The 24,674-nt window shown below is 45.8% G+C and overlaps 1 protein-coding gene across 2 annotated transcripts in view; it reads right to left on the reverse strand.

Annotated features, from left to right (window-relative positions):
* Nucleotides 1–12,054: 12,054 nt before the first annotated feature.
* LOC140597580 (uncharacterized) overlaps nucleotides 12,055–24,674 on the reverse strand; it is a 28,517-nt gene continuing 15,897 nt past the window's right edge. Inside the window, exons 8-9 of one of the 2 annotated variants that reach the window (XM_072746428.1) lie at nucleotides 22,441–22,569; nucleotides 13,190–16,623 (exon numbers count right to left, since the gene is read on the reverse strand). In XM_072746428.1, the coding sequence (XP_072602529.1) occupies nucleotides 16,574–16,623; nucleotides 22,441–22,569 (179 nt within the window). In that variant the 3' untranslated portion in view covers nucleotides 13,190–16,573. Of the gene's footprint in view, nucleotides 16,624–22,440; nucleotides 22,570–24,674 lie in introns of both variants that reach the window. The other variant, XR_011999422.1, reaches the window with a different exon arrangement.

Below are 24,674 nucleotides of genomic sequence, written 5' to 3' on the forward strand. Positions count from 1 at the left end.
CGTATTCCCTCTTCCTTTGCCTCTGCCCCTCTCCTCCTTACACTTGCTCTTTTGCTCTCTCCACACACACAAAACAGAATCATTATTCAGTTTTGCTTGGGGGCCATTGTTAAGACAAACCTCCTAAGCCGTATTGTTTATGTTTCATGTGTCCACATCTTAATTTAAAAGGTCAGTCATTAGTCTGTGGCCAAAGTAGTAAAATCGCATTGAGAACTCTAAATTGGTCAGATTTAGTGAGAGGGCTTGTGGGGCTAACATTTGGACATACAAGTCCGTGTTAAATATTTGCAAAATGTACTCTTTTTTCTTTTTTTTTTTTTCTTTTTTTTTTTTTATGATAGTCACAGAGAGAGGGAGAGAGAGGCAGAGACACAGGCAGACGAGAAGCAGGCTCCATGCACCGGGAGCCCGATGTGGGACTCAATCCCGGGTCTCCAGGATCGCGCCCTAGGCCAAAGGCAGGTGCCAAACCGCTGCGCCTCCCAGGGATCCCCCAAAATGTACTCTTTTTAAACATTTTTACTGCAGTTCAATTTGCCGGCAAATTGAACGCTATAGCAAAACACCCAGTGCTCATCCCGCCAAGTGCGCCACGCGCCCCCGCACACCACCCCCCCCCCCCCCCGGGCCACATCATTACCCATCACTGGGTCGCCCTAACCTCCAGCCCAACTTCCCCTTCCACTACCTCTTGTTCAGTTACCGGAGTTGGGTATGTCTCCTGTTTTGTCACCCTCACTGATATTTTCCCTCATTGTCTCCATTCCCTTTATTCCCTTTCACTAGTTTTTATATCACCCAAATGAATGAGACCATATCAAGTTTGTCCTTTTCCGATGGACTTACTTCACTCAGCATAATCCCTCCAGGTGCGTCCACGTCAGAGCAAATGGTAGGTGTTTGTGGTTTCTCATGGCTGAGTAATATTCCCTTGTAGCCGTGGACCACATCTTCTTTATCCATTCATCTCTCGATGGACCCCGAGGCTCCTTCCACAGTTTGGCTATTGTGGACATTGCTGCCATAAACATCGGGAGGCAGGTGTCCCCGCATTTCACCGCATCTGCAGCTTTGGGGTATATCCCCAGCAGTGCCATTGCTGGGCCGGAGGAAAGATCTGTTCTTAACTCTTTGAGGAACCTCCACACAGTTTTCCGGAGTGGCTGCACCAGTTCACATTCCCACCTACAGTGCAAGAGGGTTCCCCTTTGTCCGCGTCCTCTCCAACATTTGTTGTTTCCTGTCTTGTGACTTTTCCCCATTCCCACCGGTGTGAGGTGGTATCTCCTGGGGGTTTGGATCTGTAGTTTCCTGATGGCCAGCGATGTGGGGCATGTTCTCATGTGCTTGTTGGCCGTGTCTCTCTCTTCCCCTGTGAGATTTCTGTTCGGGTCTTTTGCCCGTTTCACGATCGGATTGTTTGTTTCTCTGCTCTTGAGTTGAGTATGTTCTTTATAGATCTTGGACACTAGCCCTTTGACTGAGCGGTCGTTTGCAAGTATCTTCTCCCGTTCTGTAGGTTGTCTTTTACTTTTGTGGACTGTTTCTTTTGCTGCGCAGGAGCTTTCGATCTGGCTGAAGTCCCAATAATTCCTTGTTGCTTTTGTTTCTCTTGCCTTGGCGGACGTATCTTGCGAGATGTTGCTGTGGCCAAGTTGAAAAACGGTGTTGCCTCTGTTCGCCTCTCGGATTTGGATGGATTCTTGTCTCACATTTAGATCTTTCATCCTTTTTGAGTTTTTCTTTGTGTGTGGTGTCAGAGAATGGTCTAGCTTCCTTCTTCTGCATGTGGATGTCCAATGTTCCCAGCACCCTTTTTTGAAGAGACTGTCTTTATCCAGGGATAGTCTTTCCTGCTTTCTCGAATATTAGTTGACCATAAAGTTGAGGGTCCACTTCTGGATTCGCTATTCGGTTCCATTGATCTATGGGTCTGTTTTTGTGCCACTACCACACTGTCTTGATGGCCACGGCTTTGTAGTACAACCTGAAATCGGGCCTTGTGATGCCCCCAGCTGTGGCCTTCGTTTTGAATAGTCCCCTGTCTCTTTGGGGTCTTTTCCGGTTCCACACTAGAATCTTAAGATGGTCTGTTCCAACTCTCTGAAGAAAGTCCCCGGTATTTTGATAGGGATTGCGTGAAATGTGTAAATTGCCCTGGGTAGTATGGACATTTTCACAATATTAATTCTTCCTCTCCATGAGCATGGAACCTTTTTCCTTCTCTTGATGCCTTCCTCGATTTCTTTCAGGAACGTTCTGTGGTGTTTGGGGTACAGATCCTTTACCTCTTTGGTTAGGTTTATTCCTGGGTAGCTTATGCTTTTGGGTGCAGTTGTAAATGGGATTGACTCCTTAATTTTCGAGGCTCTTCTAACAACAACCTGTCAGTCAACAGCTCTTTCTATGTCCATTTATTTCCCAGGAGCTGCTGTGAATACAACCCAACCAGAATCTAGCAGACAACCTGGGTACACCTGCCCAGGAGCACGGCCAAAGCTATTTGCCATCTTCCACAACAGAAAAGTTCAGCCAACGGATGAAAGCCCAGAGGGTAACATGAAAATTGATTCATTAAATAATAGCCTCAAGAAATCTTGTCCTAGGGGCACCTGGGTGTTTCTGTCAGCTAAGTCTCTGCCTCCTGGGTTTCAGCTCTGGTCATGACCTCAAGGTTGTCAGATTCACCCATATTCAGCATGGAGGCTGCTTCGTACTCTCTCTTCCTTTGCCTCTGCCCCTCTCCTCCTTACACTTGCTCTTTTGCTCTCTCCACACACACACACACACACACACAAAGGAATCCTTACTCAGTTTTGCTCAGGGTGTCGTAGTAAAGACAGACCTCCTCAGCCGTATTCTTTGTTTCACGTGTCCAAATATTAATTTAAAAGGTCAGTCATTAGTCTTTGGCCAAAATAGTAAAATCGCATTGAGAACTCTAATTTGGTCAGATTTAGTGGGAGGGCTTGTGAGGCTGACAACATTTGGACATACTAGTTTGTGTTAAATATTAGCAAAATGTTTTCTTTCTTTAAACATTTTCACTGCAGTTCAATTTGCCGGCAAATTGAACGCTTATAGCATCACACCCAGTGCTCATCCCACCATGTGACCCCGCCCCCCCGCCCCGCCCCTCCGCTGCATCACTGCCCATCACCTGGTCGCCCCAACTGCCCACACACCTCCCCTTCCACTACCCCTTGTTCAGTTCCCAGAGTTCGGTCTGTCTTCTGTTTTGTCACCCTCACTAATACTTTCACTCATTTTCTCCATTCCCTTTATTCCCTTTCCCTAGGTTTTATACTCCCTAAATGAATGAGACCATATCAAGTGTGACCTCTTCCGATGGACTTACTTCACTCAGCATAAGTCCCTGCAGGTCCGTCCACGTCGGAGCAAACGGGGGGTATTTGTCATCTCTTGTGGCTCGGTAACAATTCCATTGTAGCCGTGGACCACATATTCTTTATCCATTCATCTCTTGATGGACCCCGAGGCTCCTCCCACAGTTTGCCTACTGTGGACATTGCTGCCATAAACAGCGGGGTGTAGGTATCCCCGCATTCCACCACATCTGCACCTTTGGGGTAAATCCCCAGCAGTGCAATTGTTGGGCTGTAGGGAAGATCTATTTTTAACTCTTTGAGGAACCTCCATCCACACAGTTTTCTAGAGTGGCTGTACACATTCCCACCTACAGTGCAAGAGGGTTCCCCTTTGTCCGCATCCTCTCCAAATTTGTGGTTTCCTGTCTTGTGACTTTTCCCCATTCCCACTGGTGTGAGGTGGTATCTCATCATTTGGGTTTGGATCGGTAGTTCCCTGATGGCCAGCGATGCGGGGCATGTTCTCCTGTGCTTGTTGGCCGTGTCCATGTCTTCCTCTGTGAGATTTCTGTTTGTGTCTTTTGCCCGTTTCACGATTGGATTGTTTGTTTCTTTGCTCTTGAGTTGAATGCGTTCCTTATAGATCTTGGACACCAGCCCTTTGTCTGAGAGGTCCTTTGCAAGTATCTTCTCCTGTTCTGTAGGTTGTCTTTTACTTTTGTGGACTGTTTCTTTTCCTGTGCAGGAGCTTTCAATCTGGGTGAAGTCCCAATACTTCATTGTTGCTTTTGTTTCTCTTGCCCACGCGGATGTATCTTGTGAGACGTTGCTCTGGCCAAGTTGAGAATGGGTGTTACTCGTGTTCTCCTTGAGGACTGGGATGGATTCTTGTCTCACATTTAGATCTTTCATCCATTTTGAGTTTATCTTTGTTTGTGGTGTCAGAGAATGGTCCAGTTTCCTTCTTCTGCATGTGGCTGTCCAATTTCCCCAGCACCATTTATTGAAGAGACAGTCTTTTCTCCAGTGCGTAGTCTTTCCTCCTTTGTCGCATATCAGTTGACCGTAAACTTGAGGGTCCACTTCTGGTATCGCTATTCGGTTCCATTGATCTATGGGTCTGTTTTTGTGCCACTACTACACTGTCTGGACGGCCACGGCTTTGCAGTACAACCTGAAATCTGGCATTGTGATGCCCCCAGCTGTGGTCTTCGTTTTGAATAGTCAGTCCCCTGCTATTCGGGGTCTTTTCCGGTTCCACACAAATCTTAAGATGGTTTGTTCCAACTCCCTGAGGAAAGTCCATGGTATCTTGATAGGGATTGCATGACATGTGTAAATTGCCCTGGGTCGCGTGGACATTTTCACAATATTCGTTCTTCCAGCCCTCATGAGCACGGAGTATTTTTACGTCTCTTTGTGCCTTCCTCCATTTCCTTCAGGAGCGTTCTGTAGTGTTTAGGGTATAGATCCTTCACCTCTTTGGTTAGGTTTCTTCCTAGGTATCTTATGCTTTTGGGTGCAATTGTAAATGGGATTGACTCCTTAATTTTCGAGGCTCTTCTAACAGCAACCTGTCAACAGCTCTTTCTATATCCACTTATTTCCCAGGATCTACTGTGGAAACGCCAGAACGAGAACCGTGTAGACAACCTGGGGACACCCGCCCTGGAACGTGGGTGAAAATACTTAATTTAACATCCCCTGTGGCACACACAGAAGTTGGAACCGTCCGTGGCATCATTAGAAGGTGACATGAAAATTCATTCGTTAAATAGCCTCAAGAAATCTTATCCAGGGGGCACCTGAGTGTTTCTGTCAGCTAAGTTTCTGCCTCCTGGTTTTCAGCTCTGTTCGTGACCTCAGGGTCATCAGATTCACCCATATTCAGCATGAAGCCTGCTTCGTATTCTCTCTTCCCTTCCCTCTGCCCCTCTCCTCCTTACACTTGCTCTTTTGCTCTCTCCACACACACACACAAAGGAATCCTTACTCAGTTTTGCTCAGGGTGCCGTAGTAAAGACAGACCTCCTAAGCCGTATTGTTTATGTTTCATGTGTCCACATCTTAATTTAAAAGGTCAGTCATTAGTTTGTGTCCAAAATAGTGAAATCGCATTGAGAACTCTAATTTGGTCAGATTTAATGGGAAGTGTTGTAAGTTAACATTTGGACATATTTGTCCGTGTTTAATATTAGCAAATAAAACTCTTATTGTGTTTTAAGAAATAGAGCATATTCTTGACGTTAAGGTTAGGTTGATATCATAATGCAGCATATACTATAAAAACCCGTCACCCTATCGTTTGGCACAAAACGTCCACAGTTATTCTCACCAACATCAGTGTGGAACATTTATTACAAGAAAACGGCGTAGCGATATTATTATCATTGACGTCGACCACTTCTATTAAGAACTGCGCTGCATTTGGGTGTGTTTTGACATATGCATAATATTTTGTAACCCAGGACCCTGGGATCATGACACGAGCCAAAGAGAGATGCTCAACCGAAGGAACCACCCCGCTGACCACATTATTACGGCTTTTAAATTCGGGTGAAGATGACCCACAAGGTTACATCTGTTTCAGGTGTACCACCTATGATTGGCACTTACGTTCATTGAAACTGCACTCACCCCAAGCATAGATTCTTTGGGTCCCCATAGAGCACTAATACCATTCCATTGATCATATTCCCTATGCTGGACCTTTCACCCTGTGACTGCTTTGATGTACATGTGGAAGCCTGCCCTCTCCGCTCTTTTTCACAACTATGGTTATTTGTAAATGGTACACATTCGGTATTTAAATCTCTCCCATAATGGTTGATTTTGATAACGACAGATTAATGAATAAAAACAACAGAGTAATAGACTAAAAAAGAACAGATGAAGGATTGCCCAACATTGCACAAGCCCACCGTCTTTTGACGGTTGAAATCAAGTGCAAAACCATTCAAGAGACATGACAGCATATGTGGATCTACAGAGGCAGAAATGGTTTTGGAAGAGGTCAAGAAGGTAGGAACATGGGGCTGGGTTTCACAACGAGCTCTATGAGAGAAGGGAACCCATCATTGGAATCGATGTGCCCATCAGTTCTCTTTTACACTGATTATTTCATGATACTTAAAGTTGCCATTGCCTTTTTTAAAGTTTTTATTTGAGAGAGACAGAGAGACAGCAGGAGAGAGCATATGCAAGGGAGAAGGGCAGAGGGAAGGGGAGAAGCACAACCCCGCTGAGCAGGGTGCCCAAAGAGGAGATGGATCCCAGACCCTGGGACCTTGGCCTGAGCTGAAGGTTTTTCCTCATCCACCAATGACGGCCTAGCAGTAGCCTCATTACCATGCAGGCTTCCCCTGTATGGATGTAAACACTGATCTCACTAATCCCTGAGCACCACAACCAATGCACTGATATTCTGTGTCCTCCTAGATCTTGCCAAGGCTGTGGCGTCTGAGTTTGAAGAATCCTTGAAAGACTCTCCACCCACTTCTATGGGAAGCCTGCCCCATTTTACCTGTATTAGAAATGTTGCTCTCTTGGTTTTCCTCTTTTTGAAGGGAATGCACATATGGTAAGGAACAGTGTATTTTTTTGGTGTAAGTACCATCTTGGTGGGGTGTTGGGAGGGGAGGATGTAAACTGTGCAGTAGGGGACATTTGCTCAGAAGCACTTTTCCGCCTTGAATTCTGAATTTGGAATTGCTGCTTCAGTCAACCTGGGAGATCTATCTCCCAGGAAAAGCTCATGCTTTCTCCGTGGGTGCAATCTGTGCTTCCTTTGGGGGCCTTTGACTTTACGACACTTGTTCATTTGGTGTTCAGTACTCACCAGAGAATCAATGACAAAGTATACACATGAACTGACCCCCATCTTCTCCTCTTTTGTGTAACTGCAGGTCGCCTCAGAAAGCAGCGAAACTGGTGTGTATTCTGGAATCATCAGTCTCTTGCTTAGGAAAAACTCTAAATAGTAAGGCAGATGGGGCAACCTTGCTGTCCTCACACCCAGACACCCTTGCTGTCCAGGCACCCAGATTCCATGTTCCTAAGGCTTGGGAGTGTGTGAGATAGGCAGCTTTCCCAGGTGAGAAAAGAGGTCCGTGTTTCTACATTCCTAGGAAGCCAATGTATTCTCTGTGCGTGGAGTGGCTGTGAGTGCAACAGGCTTGGGGGAGGTGACTTGTTGACTCTATGCAGTGTGTGAGAGAGAGACAGACCGATAGTGAGAGAGAGAGGATAGAGACAGTGACACAGAGAAATACAGAGAAAGTGAGGAGGAGAATGAGTGAGGTAGACTCCCCAGCAGATATGTCCCACCGACACCACAAGATGGACTCAGTCGACATTCTTAAAAAATAACAAAAAACAGAACCTCCTCACACAGTACATCTTAGAGTCCTCAGACCGTGGGTGGCCCAACAGTGCAGATCGGCCCATGCTTGCTAACCTAGTGCCTCCATGTTCTCTAGCCCTCCATTCGTAATGAGCAACAGTCCCAAAATTACTCTCTTATTTTCTTCTGTGCTTTTACTTATTTATTTGAGAGAAAGGGAGCAGAAGAGGTGAGAGGGGCAGAGGGAGGGTGAGAGAAACAGACCATTTGCTGAGAAGGGAGCCCCAAACTAGCCTCAATTCCAGGTCCTAGACAGCCTGACCTGAGCTGAAGGCAGACTCCTAAATGACCGAGCAACTCAGGAATCTCTACCTGAGGTATTCTTGAGCAGCATGACGAATGTACTGATGGATTCTCTGTGTCCTTCTAGTTTCATCCTTGGATTCATTCCTCATAACAAAATTCATGGAAAACATCAGTGAGGAAGAACAAATCAGTATCGTCAAGGTGAGCTTCAGTATCATTAACGGAGGAATGAATGTTGCTTTCTTGGTTTCTTTCCACACAAATTGTGATGATGAAAATCAGACAGTGGCTCTCTGAGGTGAAATACATAATCTTCCTCTTGAGAAAAGGGCTGAGTGGTTGCCCCTTGCCAACCGTTACCTTATTTCAGAGGATGTTTACCATTGGCAACACCAAAGCTGGAAATAAACAGCGAGATGGGGTACATTCCCTCAGCAGTGGTTTCTCCTGCTTGGTTGAGTGATCCTGTAGTCAGCATCTGAATGAGCTGGAGAGACACATCCTTCAGGAAAAGCAGCTTCCTCCAGGTGTCCTGTCATTTATTTGGGCACCAGTGTGTCAAACATGATGTCCCTCCCATCTGGCTTCCTTAAGTTTTTGAGAGCAGTAAAATCAGTGCAGAGTAAGAGGGAGCTGAGCCTCATGGTGTTCTCTCTTCTGTACCTGCAGGTGGCCTCAGAACTAGTGACAGCGGTACATACCCTGAAGCAGTCTCTTCCTGTCTTTAGTCAGGAGCGCCAATCTGATTCTGGGTCCTCACTGGAATGAAAATCACAGGTGTAGTGAAATAAACAAAAACCAAAACCAGAAAACGGGTCTTCCAGGTGGAGACCCATGGACATGTTTTCACAAGCAAAGGGGTAGAATTCAGGTAAGGAGTTTGTGTCCATAGAGATAGCGGGAAGTAGAGATACGTGGACGCCAGGGCTCAGTGAGTTCAGCAACTCAAAAACTGGGATCCACTTCTGGGTTGGCAAGGTCCCTGCTCAGCATGTCTGGGGTGTGGGGCCCCACACTAAACCAGTACCTACCTAGGCTCTAGCCTGCATCAGGAAGGAAAAGTGTGAGCTTCTGAAGAGGATGAGGTGTGCCCCCTCTGCCTCATTACCAGCCCATGTGTATGGGGTCCTCTCCTCTGCTTAGAAGCAGCCCCTGCTAGGATTCCTCTAGGACCTGAGTGCAGACCTTCCTGTCTGAGTGATGCCAGGACCTCCTGTAGTGCCTGCCTCATGGATAGGAGCCCAGAGACCAACAGAAATGAAGTCAGGTCAGGCCAGCAAATTCCACTGCAGGAACCCCTAGGCCTAGGGCAGGGAGGTCACAGCTTCCTCATTTTTGGATCCTAGACCTGAGCTATCCAAGGAGGCAGCCGATAGCCAGACATGCCTGCATATGTTGAAATTCCTTACAGTCAATGAAGTTACACATTTCATCCCTCATCATACCAACCACAGTGCCAGAGCCCAGTAGAGCATGTTGAAAACACAGATCATTTCCATCATCATGAATGGCTCTCCTGGGCAGCTGCTCTGAGTCTGGCATAGTGGCTGCACATGGACCCCATCTAACCTAGCAGGTGTCCACCACCCATCACAGGTGGATCCAGGTGGATCCATGTCCACGTGAGAGCTATCATGATCTTGTGGAAATGGGGAAATGCCAGGTGAAGGGGCATCCTCTCTCTCTCTCTCAAGGAAGGTTTGCCAGTGTGGTCAATGTCTTGGTGAAGGGCTCTAACTCCCAAGAGCCCAGGGAAGGTCTGAGGATCCCAAGGAAGAGCAGGTGTCGACAGGTGTTCCAAAGTGGCCTCAGTTGGAGTAGCAGGAACACGGGGCCTCACTGTCTAATCACCTCATCCTCGTGTTTGTATCTCTAAAGATTGGGCGGTGGAAAATATTGAGGATGAAATTCCTGAAGAGGAAGAAACCTCAGGTCCGGAAGCACAATGAGGCGGGAATCAACAGGAGGGAGTCCCTGGTGCAGTTGGAGTATACCTGCTACTTTGTAGACTGAGAGTGGGCGGGATGAAATAAAGAAGATGATGTATAGGAATGCAATTGTTTTGTTTTTCATTTGTTTACTTATTTGAGAGAGGAGAATGGGAAGGGCAGAGGGAGAGGGATATTCAGACCCTGCACCGAACAGGGAGCCTGATACAGGCCTGATCCCAGGGTCCTGGGTAATGATCCAAGCTGCAGTCAGACACTTAACCTACTGAGCCACGAAGGTGCTCTTCTCTGGTCTATTCCATCATAAACAGTAGGGTATTTGGATAAAATAAGAATTCTGCCCTGGGATTGGATTGTGCAGTTGGTCATATTCTTCTTTTTATTTGATGGTCATTCTCTGCAGACCAGCTCTGACTCCCTTTGTCACTGGCAAGCATCAAAGCCCTTGTTGATGTTTGGTTGGCATCTCTTGGGAATAGAGCAGGAGACCTTTTGGTTCGGGTTATTGCCTTTGGTCTTGGATGGAGCCAATCTCTTGATACACAGCTGTGCCACGCCCATCTGAACTTGCACACAGACTGCTTCCGTGGGAGCCAGGTGCTGGTACAGCCGGGGCCCCACTCCCTCTGCACCTACAGGTCACACAGTAGCAATGCTGGGCTACCCCCAGTTCTGCCCAAAGGGTGGAAGTGCACTCTAGGGATGGGCATCCCTGAAATGGTCCCTCTCAGCACCTCCTCCCGGATCCAGCAGAAGTGAGGTGGGAGGGGTGCCGGGAGCACAGTTCCCTCCTCCCCTCCTTGCACAATCCTCAGTCCTGGGACAAGAATAAAATCTGCACTTGCCTCTGTGTGAGAAGGGATCGAGTGCAGCCAGCCAAGGCCATCGAGGCCTTCACTGGGTGCAGGGAATCTAGAGGAATCTGTGAAAGCTGCTGGGCTGGCGGCACACGCTTGCGCTCAAGGTCCTGCAGAACTAGTCTCCTGGTCTGACCAGGCCCAGGACACAGGCCCTAGGCAGGGAGGCCAGGATTTCTGCTCCTGTCTGATCTCACTGCTATAGCCACACAGTGCTGGGCCTGCTCCCCACGTCAAGGGTTGGCCCAGTCTAGGACATTCCCTCATGCCTGCCTGGAGCCCATGGCCCAGTCCTTCCAGGGATCAGGGCAGATGCTGGCTCGAGCTGGTATTGAGGAGGCCTCACCTGCTGTACAAACCCCATCAGCCCACTTTTAAGCTAAGGGAAACTGGGCAACATCGTTTACCTCTAGCATCACATTCATCTCCTCTATGGGCTACGACATGTATGGGCTGTTCCAGAGATTCAGTGTGTCCCAGATTTAGGAGTCTCATGGTTTGTCTCCCTCTCTAATTTTTCCCACTCAATCCCCTCCTTTCCCTCATTATCTTGTTCCTATTTCTTATATTCCAGGAGGAGAGCACTTGATGGCATGAGCACTGGGTGTTAAACTATATGTTGGCAAACTGAATTTACCTAAACATAAATAAAAATTTTTTAAAAAGAATAAAGGTTAAGTTTGTCTCAAGTACCTAAGATCACCCCACGCACAAAGCAGTCACATTATAAGCCCAGTGGGATATCACTCTCAGGGCCACATGCAACCCCAACCCGTAGGCCCCCAGGCCCATTGCACCTACTCCAGCATTGCCTGGATTGGCTCTTTGATCAACTGATTAAGGAGGGGAGCCCCAGGCTCTGAGACTGTGGTCTCCTTGTTGCCCTCAAAAGCCATACAGAATTTGGAAGGACAGAAAAACAGGAGACCTCATTTACCCAGGAAAACACCCCTTTTGAGGTTCTTATGTTCCTGAGGTTCCAAGCATCTCCCTGTGTCATTTCACTCCATTTGGTAGAAGGTTCTTGCTCATCATTTAATGTCCAAGTTACCTACTGAGGGGAACTGGGTGGCTCATTCAGGGAAGCATCTGACTCTTGATTTCAGCTCAGCACATTCTCTCAGGAGCCTGAGATCCGGCCCCTCTTGGGATTCCTCACTGGTCATGAAACCTTCCTAGGATTCTCTGCCTCCCTCTCCCCCAGCCCATTCATATCCAAATTGGCCTTCCCTCAATCAAAAACTATATTAAAAATAATAAACATGAACTGCAATAAAATTTTTTTAATGAAAATAAATAAATATTGGCTCAATGACTGATTCTTCCAGTTGTTTACCACCTGCTTGTCTGCCGACTTTGTCTTGTTTTCACTTTCATTCACCTTTTGCCTTCATTCTTTAAAGCTATCTTTCCTGAACATAACGTCCTAGGCTCAGAGGTGTTTTCCTTCTATACTTGTGTCACCATTGCAGTGTCTTCTGACCTGTTTTCTGAGAAGTCACGGGCCTTGGAATTTGTATTCTGTTAGGTTGAATGTGTCCTTTTCCTCTGCTTTCAAGGTTTTTCTTCCTCTTTGCCAGCAGATTGGTTACAATGTGTCCGGAGGAGGGTTTTCAGAGCTTTGTAGATCTGAGTCACAGATTTGTGAAATTTTTAGCCATTTTGTCCCCATACCTTCTACACCAGCTGCTTTCCTACAGAAACTCCATGCTGTGGAACTTAGCACTTTTGATGTATCCTAGGCATGCATGTTTAAGTTCCTATCAATTTTTGTTCAGTCTTTTCGCACTCCTCTCATGATAGTACGATTTCTCTTGTTCTGTTTTTTTTTTTTTTCTCTTGTTCTGTTTACACATCCACTGTCTGCTTTGTTTCTTCATCGGATTGCTGAGCCTATCCAGTGAATTTTCATCCTGGATAGTGCGTGTCAAGTTTTAAAATTTCCACTTGGTCTTCTGAGAGCAAGATGTCCACAGCTCTTTCTATGGTTATGAGTTTCCCAGTGTCTACAATCAAAAACCTTAGGTGAAAAATGTTTATGGATCTCTGTGGATACAAAACTGGACCAAACTACTTCACGCTTGAGGAAAAATCAAAATACAACCAGCAAAGGAGTCGATTGAAAGCAACCAGGAAATTCATTCCTTTAGTTGATTCAAGAAAACTTATTCCAGGGGCACAGGTTTGGTTCATTCAGGTATGTGACTGCCTCCTGGTTTCATCTGAGTTCATGACCTCAGGTCATCAGATTATCCTAGGTTGGACTCCATGCTTAGGATGGAGCCTGCTTAGTATTCTCTCTCCCTTTTCCTCTACTGCTCTCCCCCTTACACTTTCTCTTTTGCTCTCTTTAAAAAAAAAAAAAAAAAGAATCATTCTTTTACTGTGCTCAGGACACCACACTAAAGACAAAAATACAAACCTATATTATTTACATTTTATATGTGAAATTCATAATTTAAATGGTCAGTCAGTAGTTTATGTCAAAATAGTAAAACTGCTTTTACCACTCAAATTTGGTCAAATTAAAAGGTAGGGGTTGTGAAGCAAACATTTGGACACTAGTCTGTGTACAGTATTAACAACATAAAATCACTGATTATGTTTTAATAAGGAGACCTTATTATTGAGATTAGGATTAGACTGGTGTCATAAAGCAGCATATAATATAAAAATTTCCGTATCGCCCTATCCCTTGGCACATATTTTCCACAATCATACATGCCTGCATTAGTGTGGAATTTTTATCACAAAGAACAAACCAGTGTAGAGATATTATTATCATTGAAGTTGACCACATATATTAAGGACTGCTCTGTGTTATGCATCTGACTGTTTTGACAAATACATAATATTATGTATCCAAGGACCCTGGGATCATGATATGAGCCCAAAGTAGATGCCCAACTAAAGGAATGAGCCTGGTGCCCACATTACTACTGTTTTTTTTTTAATTGAAATCAAGATGGTACACAAGGTTACATTAGTCTCAGGTGTACCACATATGGATTCGATACTTGTATAGGGTAATACTGTGCTCACAAGTGTAGATACCATGTGTCCCCATAGAGCACTATTACAATTCCACTGATCATATTCCCTATGCTGTACGTTTGATCTCCGTGATCTTTTTTAATGCATAACGGGAAGCCTGTCCCTCCTACTCTGCTTCACAGCTATGGCTATTGGTAAATGGTATACTTTGAGTATTTAAACCTCTCCCGGATGGAATATTTTCACCAAACTGATTACTGGTACACCTGGGTGGCTCAGTGGTTGAGCGTCTGCCTTTGGCTCAGGTTATGGTCCCGTGGGCCTGGGATCGAGTTCTGCATCGGGTTCCCCACATGGAGCCTGATTCACCCTCTGCCTATGTCTCTGCCTCGGTATCTCTCATGAATACATAAACCTTTAAAAAAAAAAAAACTGTGAGTGAATAAATACAATAGAGCACTAGACTAAATAGAACAAAAGAGAATAACTGTCTAGCATTGAATCAAACCTACCAAGAAAAGGGGTAAAATCAGGTTGAAAAACTTACAAAAGAGAGGACAGCATATGTGGACCTACAGAGACAGAAATGATTTTGCCAGATGTCCAGAAGGTGGGAGTTTTTAGTTGGGTTTCACAACAAGCTGCATGAGTGATGGGAAGTCATCATTGGAATCGATGTGCAGATCAGTTCTATTTGTGCACTGATTATGTCAGGCTACTTGAAGTTGCCATTGACTTTTTGGGGAAGATTTTATTTATTTCAGAGAGAGAGAGAGAGTGCGAGCATAAGCAAGGGAGAAAGGCAGAGGGAAAGGGAGAAGCACATTCTGGGCTGAACAAGGCCCCAAGGAGGGGATGGATTGCAGGACACTGGGGCCTTGGCCTGAGCTGAAGGTTTTCCTCATCCACCAAGGAGGATGGACCCCAGACCCTCATATGATACTTATTAATCACTCTCTACAATAGTCTTGCCCTGTACCCATATAAACAGTGATCGCTCAGTAATTCCTGAGCACCACATCCAATGAATGCATTGACAGTTATTTTGTGTCCTCCTAAATCTTGCCAAGTGTGTGGTGCAGGAGTTTTTCCACAAAAAAGTCAGTGAATGAGTTTCCAACTTCTATGGAATGCTCACCCATTTTCCTGAATTAGAAATGGTCCTTTTTTCCTCTTTTTGGAGCGAATTCAGATATGACAAGGAACAGTGTATTTTTTAGGAGTAAGGACCATTTTTGTGGGTTTTGGAGGGGATGTTTTAAACAGTGTAGTAAGGGACCTTTCTCTCACATGCAGTTTTTCCTCAAGAATTTCGTGTGGCTCCTTCAGTAAACGAGAGATCCATCCCCCAGGAATAGCTCCTGCTTTTTCATGGGTGCAACCTGTGCTTCCTTTGGAGGCCTATCGTTTTACTACTGTTGCTCATGTGGTGTTGAATACTCACTAGGAGAACCAATGACAAAGGACACACATGACCTGACCCTCATGGTTTACTCTTTTGTGTAAGTGCAGACGTCTCAGAAACCAGCGAAAGTGGTATGTATTCTTGAACCACTCTCTTGCAGAAAAAAAAAAATCTAAATAGTACGGCAGATGCAGCAACCTGCTGTTCTCTTCTGGACAGCCACCCGATTCGATGTTCCTGAGGCTTGGGGGTGTGAGACAGGCAGCTTTCCCAGGTGAGAAAACATGCCTACATTTCTACAATACTAGGAGCTGGTGTGTTCACTGTTTGGTATGGTTGTAAGTGCATGACTCTTAGGGTGGAGTGACTTGTTTAAACCTATGAGTGTGACAGAGTTGTGTGTGCATGTGTGTGACACAGAGAGAGAATTGTGAGTGAGAGAGAGAGAGAGAGAGAGAGAGAGAGAGAATGAGAGACAGCTATGGACACAGAAATACAGAGAAAGGGGGAAGGAGAGAGAAAGAATAAGAGAGTTTTCCCAGGACATTGTCCCACTGACACTGCACCATGGCTTCTCTCATCATTCTCCAAAATAAAGAAAATCCTAACACACCATATTTTCCAGCCCTAACCCCGTGAGTGGCCCGACAGTGGTAGCTCAGCCCATGCTTAGTTACCAAATGCCATCATGTTCACTAGCCTTCGTTCATACTGATCAACAGTCCCCATTAGCCTTTTATTTTCTTCACGAAATTATTTATGTATTTGAGAGAGAGAGAGAGCAGAAGAGGCAAGAGGGGCAGAGGGAGAGAAAGAAACACACCCTTTGCTGAGCAGGGAGCCCCACATCAGGCTCCATTTCAGGTCCCAGACACCCTGACCTGAACCAAAGGCAGACTTAGCTGACTGAGCAACTCAGGCACCACTACCTGAATTATTCTTGAGCAGCATGACCCATGTGCTGATGGGTACTCTGTGTCCTTCTAGAAGCACTTTATGGTCCCTTCATCATGAGACTATTCCAGAACATCAGAGGAGAAGTGCAAGTTAATGCTGTCAAGGTGAGCTCAGTATCTTTGAGGAACGAATGTTGCTTTCTCGGTTGCTTTCCACACAAATTCTGATGAACATCAGACAGCGTCCATTTGAGATGAAATACATAATCTTCCTGGTGGCAAGGGTGCTGAGTGCTTGCCTCTTGGCATGCATTAGCTTATCTGAGAGGATGTTTACCACTGGCGACACCAAAGCTGCTTATAAAGACAGTGATGGGGTACTTTCCCTCATCAATGGTGTCTCCTGCTTGGCTGGGGAATGTTGTAGTCACCATCCTGAATGGACTGGAGAGACACATCCTTCAGGACAAACAACTTCCTTCAGGTATCCTTTCACTTCCTTTGGGCACCATGGTCTCTAACATGATGTTCCATCTGGTTTCCTAAAGTCATTCAGAGAAGTAAAGATCAGTTTTTACTAGGTAATAACATCTATCGAATAAAAACAATAGAAGATTTATTTTTGTTAAAGTTGAGCTATAGATTAATGTCCAAATATTAGCTTTACTCTAAGAATCATTAACCATAATCACATTTGAGTTGTAGGGTGCCAGTGGTATCAGTCACTTAATTGTACGCCCTGGGGTCAGGACCTAATCCCATGGTCGGGGTTCAGCTACATGTTGGGGTCCCTCCACATGGGGAGCCTACTCCTCCTCCTAACCCTCAGCCCGCTCACGTTTTCTCCCTCTATCCCTTTCTCTTTCTCTCCCTCAATTTAATAAATTGATTGGTTAATTATCTAATTAAATCTTGAAAAATTAACTTAACTTGATTGGAAAAAACATTTTTACTATTCTGGCCACCAAGTGATGCCTCACCTTCTAAATTAAAATATTCACACAGAACAGTAGGAATATGGCTTAGAACTTTTGACCTATGAATGGGACACAAGCAAACTAGAATAATGATTTTTTAAAATTTTTTTTACGCATAGGATATCCTGAAAATGCACTACCATAAAGAAAGACAGGACCATAATAGAGTCATGCAAAATGAAATAAATACAAAGGAAACTAATTAAATAATCAGGTAATTACAAGTTCCAGACAGACAGGGAAATGACTTTCCATTTCATTCATGAGTTGAAAACGATGCTGCTGGAATAGTAACTCCTCTCCTGCTGTCAGTGGAGCTAAACCCAAAATTGCAGAACTCACTCATAAACATACATGGAAATGGAAACGGAGCCCTTACAGGGACCACAACACACTGGTACATCATGTGCAAAGTGCTTTTTTTTTTTTTAAAGATTTATTTATTTATGATAGACCTACAGAGAGAGAGAGAGAGAGAGAGAGAGAGAGAGAGAGAGAGAGAGGCAGAGACACAGGAGGAGGGAGAAGCAAGCTCCATGCCTGGAGCCCAACGTGGGACTCCATCCTGATACTCCAGGATCACGCCCTGGGCCAAACGCAGGCGCCAAACAGCTGAGCCACCCAGGGACCCGCAGAAAGGGCTTTAAAACAAAAAGAAGACAACAGGGGGAAGAAGGCCAGAGAGTAGAGTCCTCAACTCACCTGATCCGCCAAGGATCCCTTCTAACAAGGTAGAAGGTGAAGGTGGATACAAAGAAAGAAAGAAGGGGGGGGGCAGGGCTTCTAACAAGGCAAGACAGGAAGGGGGAAAGGGAAAGGAAGGAAGAAGCCTGGGGGCAGGTGGGGGGGGGTGGGGAGCTGCAGGCCAGAGGAGATGGCTCCAGCCTGGCGGGAAAGCCTGGGCGCCCCTAGAGCCCAGCCCCGGAGAGGAGGGGCGTCGGGCTGAACCCCAGGAGGGGCGGCGGAGTCCCCAGGCTCCCGGGGTCACTAGCAGACGAGGCACGGCCGGGGCAGAGCGCCCCAGGCCCGCGGGCCCAGCTCGGGACAGCGCTGGAGCCGCAGGCGGCGGGGCCTCGGGGAGAAGCAGGGGGGCAGGCGGGGGCTCCGGGCAGGTGGGGCGCTGCACCTGCTGCCTTCGGGCGCCCGCCATGGCCCCGGGAGCGCGGTGCAGGCAGCACAGGCCCCGGAGCCCAGGGCCCGGGGGACACGGCCGAGGTCCTGCCTCCCCCCGGGGCGGGTGGAGGCTTCACAACTGCAGAATTAAGATCTCATCAGGCTGAAGTTAAAAATCAATTAAATGAGGTGCAATCCAAATTGGGGGTCCTAATGGCAAGGCATAAGGTGCTGGAAGAAAGAATGAGCAACACAGAAGACACCTTGATGGCAAGGAAGGAAGCTGAGGAAAACAGAGAAAAACAATGAAAGGACCACGAGGAAAGGTTAAGGGAAATACATGACAGCTTCAGAAGGAAGAATTACGTATCACTGGGGTTCCAGAGAGCACCCAGAAGGACAGAGGGCCAGAAAGCATATTTAAACAAATCCAAGCTGAGAGCTTCCCTAATTCAGGAGGGGAATAGGCACTCAGACCCAGGAGATAGAGTGGTCCTCCCCCCAAATCAATAAAAACCGTTCAACACCTCAACACTTAATAGTGAAACTTGCAAATTCTATAGAAAAAGAGAAAATCTGTAAAGTAGATAGAGGCAGCAGATTCTTAACGAATATGGGGAGAATTGTTACATTAATAGCAGACCTCTCCTCAGAGACCTGGGAGGCCAGAAAGGGCTGGCGGGATTGATTCAGGGTCCTAGATGAGAAGAACATGCAGGCAAGAAAACTCTATCCAGCAAGGCTCTCATTCAGAATAGAAGGAGAGATAAAGAGCTTCCAAGATAGGCAGAAACTGCAAGAATATGTGACCACCAAACCAGCTCTGCAAGAAATATTAAGGAGTATCATAGGAAAATTAACATGCTTCCAGAAAATTTGTTCAGGTTTAAGTGAGCAGTTGAGATAGAAATGATTTATATATGCTGTGATTTAGTCTATGGGTTTATTTGAAAATTAGTCACCATGCAGTCTGTTTTTATAGTGTATGCATAATGATTGTACTATATAGGAAGGATGACGTGGTGTTACATTATCCCTAATAGGAACAACGCTTTTAACTGTTAAAGAGTAATCTTGCTTTCCTCAGGAGGGGGGAAAAACACCCCAACTCTATACAGCTTCAGACATTCTGTACAATCCCTTAGAGGATGGGGCTTCTGCACACACTTTTGGTCAAAGAAGAGACTAAGGGCACATCTTTTGAAAACATTCTAATGAAATGACTCATAAACCCATTCCACCTATAACTGTAATTTAACTCAAATACTAATAACCAGAGCTTGGCTCAGCAGGGATTCCCTAGAGCCAGGTATAAAGCCTTGTGAAGGAAGCCGAGATATGCCACCCCAAAATATATATTTATATATGTTTTTGGGAAGAGGAATCCAGAAACAAATCTTAGTGTTAATGTCTTCCCATAAATTTACCTTTCCAGTTTGCCGCCCTTGATAGCCTAAAACTGCTTTTCTTTAGGCTATCATTTTTTCTACAAATGTATTATTGTTCTTTGCTGAAGATGCTATAAAGCTCACAGTTTTAAGCTGCTGCTTTGAGTTCCTCTTTGTTTTTTATTTCTTCGGTGTGATGTGCACTGCAAACCTTTATAAATTTTTTCTTTTGATGATATCCTCTTGGTAATGAGTCCCCCCCGAAAACCCAAGATGGGAAGATATGGAGTTTAGCCTCCCGCCACATCAGAACTCGTTCTAGTTGTATTCTCATGGAAGAACGCAGGCAAAAATGAACTCTGCTTAGTTGGCAATTAGCCTGGGGCAGGCCATCCAAAGGTTGCAGTTGCCTACATGAGATTGTGAACTTACTGCATCAGCTACACTGGTGGACTTTCTCCTAACACTGAACACTGGAATCCTCAAATTTAAACTCCAAAATATCAAAGGTCATTCTTTCGTGCAGAAAAGGATTCTGCACATCAACAACCAGGCATGTGACACTAACAATAAGACTGAAGAAAAAGAAATTACAGTCAATCCGATTTATAATTGTACCCAAAAGCATAACATACCTAGGAATAAACCTAACCAAAGACGTAAAGGATCTGGAGCCTAAAAACTAGATAACAAAAAAAAAAAAAAAAACAAAAAACTAGAGAACACATTGAAAGAAACTCAAGAAGGCACAAAGAGGCAGAAAAATATTCAGTGATCATGGGTTGGAAGAATTAATATTGTGAAAAGGTCGGTGCTACACAGGGCCATATACACATTTAATGCAATCCCTATGAAAATACCACAGACTTTCTTCAGAGAGTGGGAACAAACCATCTTTAGATTTCTCTGGAAATGGAAAAGACCCCAATTAGCCAGGGAACGATTAAAAACGAAGACCACAGCTGGGGGCAACACAAGGCCCGATTTCAGGTTGTACTACAAACCCAAGGCCGAAAAGACAGTGTGGTAGTGGCACAAAAACAGACCCATGAATCAATGGAACCGAATAGCGAATCCAGAAGTGGACCCTCAACTTTATGGTCAACTAATATTCGAGAAACCAGGACAGACTATCCCGGGAAAAAAGAGAGTCTCCTCAAAAAATGGAGCTGGGAACATTGGACATCCACATGCAGAAGAAGGAAGCTAGACCATTCTCTGACACCACACACAGGGAAAAACTCAAAAAGGATGAACGATCTAAATGTGAGACAAGAATCCATCCAAATCCGAGAGGTGAACAGAGGCAACACCGTTTTTCAACTTGGCCACAGCAACATCCCGCAAGATACGTCCGCCAAGGCAAGAGAAACAAAAGCAACAAGGAATTATTGGGACTTCAGCCAGATCGAAAGCTCCTGCGCAGCAAAAGAAACAGTCCACAAAAGTAAAAGACAACCTGCAGAACGGGAGAAGATACTTGCAAACGACCGCTCAAAGGGCTGGTGTCCAAGGTCTATAAAGAACATACTCAACTCAAGAGCAGAGAAACAAACAATCCGATCGTGAAACGGGCAAAAGACCCAAACAGAAATCTCACAGGGGAAGACAGAGACATGGCCAACAAGCACATGAGAACATGGCCCGCAAGCTGACCATCAGGGAACTACAGATCCACATCCCCATGAAATACCACCTCACACCGGCAGGAATGGGGAAAAGTCACAAGACAGGAAACAACAAATGTTGGAGAGGACGCGGACAAAGGGGAACCCTCTTGCACTGTAGGTGGGAATGTGAACTGGTGCAGCCACTCCGGAAAACTGTGTGGAGGTTCCCCAAAGAGTTAAGAACAGATCTTCCCTCCGGCCCAGCAATTGCACTGCTGGGATATACCCCAAAGCTGCAGATGCGGTGAAACGCGGGGACACCTACACCCCGATGTTTATGGCAGCAAAGTCCACAATAGCCAAACTGTGGAAGGAGCCTCGGGGTCCATCGAGAGATGAATGGATAAAGAAGATGTGGTCCACGGCTACAACGGAATATTACTCAGCCGTGAGAAACGACAAATACCCACCATTTGCTCTGACGTGGACGCACCTAGAGGGACTTATGCTGAGTGAAATGAGTCCATCGGAAAAGGACAAACTTGATATGGTCTCATTCATTTGGGGAATATAAAAACTAGTGAAAGGCACTAAAGGGAATGGGGAAGATGAAGGAAAATATCAGTGAGGGTGACAAAACAGGACACACACCGAACTCTGGGAACTGAACAAGGGGTAGTGGAAGGGGAGGTGGGCGGGCGGTTGGGGCGACCGGGTGATGGCCACTGATGGGGGCACTTGGCGGGATGAGCACTGGGTGTTATGCTATATGCTGGCAAATAGAACTACAATAAAAAAATGTAAAAACAGAAAACATTTTGGTAATACTTAACACGGACTAGTATGTCCAAATGTTAGCTTCAAAACCCCTCCTATGAAATCGGACAAAATTAGAGTTCTCAATGCGATTTCACAATTTTGGCCACAAACTAATGACTGACCTTTCAAGTTAAGATGTGGACACATGAAACATAAAGAATACGGCTTAGGAGGTCTGTCTCTACGATGGCACCCCGAGCAAAACTGAATAATGATTCTGTTTTGCGTGTGTGGAGAGAGCAAAAGAGCAAGTGTAAGGAGGAGAGGGGCAGAGGGAAAGGAAGAGAGAATACGAAGCAGGCTCCATGCTGAATATGGGTGAATCTGATGACCTTGAGGTCATGACCAGAGCTGAAACCCCGGAGGCAGAGACTTAGCTGACAGAAACACCCAGGTGCCCCTAGGACAAGATTTCTTGAGGCTATTATTTAATGAATCAATTTTCATGTTACCCTCCGGCCTGTCGTCTGTTGGCTGAACTCTTCTGATACGGAGGATGGAAAACATTTTTGGCCATGCTCCAGGGCAGGTGTACCAAGGGTTTCTTCGAGATTCAGGTTCGGTTGTTATCACTCCAGCTCCTGGGAAATAAATGGACATAGAAAGAGCTGTTGACTGACAGGTTGTTGTTAGAAGAGCCTCGAAAATTAAGGAGTCAATCCCATTTACAACTGCACCCAAAAACATAAGCTACCCGGGAATAAACCTAACCAAAGAGGTAAAGGATCTGTACCCTAAACACCACAGAACGTTCCTGAAAGAAATCGAGGAAGGCATCAAGAGAAGGAAAAAGGTTCCATGCTCATGGAGAGGAAGAATTAATATTGTGAAAATGTCCATGCTACCCAGGGCAATTTATATATTTCACGCAATCCCTATCAAAATACTGGGGACTTTCTTCAGAGAGTTAGAACAAACCATCTTAAGATTCTAGTGTGGGGGATCCCTGGGTGGCGCAGCGGTTTAGCGGCTGCCTTTGGCCCAGGGCGCGATCCTGGAGGTCTGGGATCGAATCCCACGTCGGGCTCCCGGTGCATGGAGCCTGCTTGTCCCTCTGCCTATGTCTCTGCTCCATTCTCTCTCTCTGTGTGACTATCGTTAATAAATAAAAATAAAAAAAAATAAGATTCTAGTGTGGATACTGAAAAGACCCCAAAGAGCCAGGGGACTATTCAAAACGAAGGCCACAGCTGGGGGCATCACAAGGCCCGATTTCAGGTTGTACTACAAAGCCGTGGCCATCAAGACACTGTGGTAGTGGCACAAAAACAGACCCATAGATCAATGGAACTGAATAGCGAATCCAGAAGTCGACCCTCAACTTTATGGTCAACTCTATTCGAGAAAGCAGGAAAGACTATCCCTGGATAAAGACAGTCTCTTCAATAAAGGGTGCTGGGAACACTGGACATCCACATGCAGAAGACGGAAGCTAGATCATTCTCTGACACCACACACAGGGAAAAACTCAAAAAGGATGAAAGATCTAAATGTGAGACAAGAATCCATCCAAATCCGAAAGGCGAACAGAGGCAACACCGTTTTTCAACTTGGCCACAGCAACATCTCGCAAGATACGTCCGCCAAGGCAAGAGAAACAAAAGCAACGAGGAATTATTGGGACTTCAGCCAGATCGAAAGCTCCTGCGCAGCAAAAGAAACAGTCCACAAAAGTAAAAGACAACCTACAGAACGGGAGAAGATATTTGCAAACGACCGCTCAGACAAAGGGCTAGTGTCCAAGATCTCTAAAGAACATACTCAACTCAAGAGCAAAGAAACAAACAATCTGATCATGAAACGGGCAGAAGACCCGAACAGAAATCCCACAGGGGAAGACAGAGACACGGCCAACAAGCACATGAGAACATGGCCCGCATCACTGGCCATCAGGAAACTACAGATCCAAATCCCCATGAGATACCACTTCACACCGGCAGGAATGGGGAAAAGTCACGAGACAGGAAACAAGAAATGTTGGAGAGGACGCGGACAAAGGGGAACCCTCTTGCACTGTAGGTGGGAATGTGAACAGGTGCAGCCACTCCGGAAAACTGTGTGGAGGTTCCTCAAAGAGTTAAGAACAGATCTTCCCTCCAGCCCAGCAATGGCACTGCTGGGGATTCACCCCAAAGCTGAAGATGCGGTGAAATGCGGGGACACCTGCACCCCGAAGTTTATGGCAGCAATGTCCACAATAGCCAAACTGTGGAAGGAGCCTCGGGGTCCATCGAGAGATGAATGGATAAAGTTGATGTGGTCCACGGCTACAACGGAATATTACTCAGCCGTGAGAAACGACAAATACCCATTAGCTCCGACGTGGATGCACCTGGAGGGACTTATGCTGAGTGAAATAAGTCCATCGGAAAAGGACAAACTTGATATGGTCTCATTCATTTGGGGAATATAAAAACTAGTGAAAGGCAATAAAGGGAATGGGGAAAATGAAGGAAAATATCAGTGAGGGTGACAAAACAGGAGACACACCGAACTCTGGGAAGTGAACAAGGGGTAGTGGAAGGAGAGGTGGGCGGGCGGTTGGGGCGACTGGGTGATGGGCACTGATGGGCGCACTTGGCGGGATGAGCACTGGGTGTTATGCTATATGCTGGCAATTTGAGCTCCAATAAAAAAATGTAAAAACAGAAAACATTTTGCTAATACTTAACACGGACTAGTATGT

Source organism: Vulpes vulpes, unplaced genomic scaffold, assembly GCF_048418805.1.
Source record: "Vulpes vulpes isolate BD-2025 unplaced genomic scaffold, VulVul3 u000000854, whole genome shotgun sequence".
NCBI lineage: Eukaryota > Metazoa > Chordata > Mammalia > Carnivora > Canidae > Vulpes > Vulpes vulpes.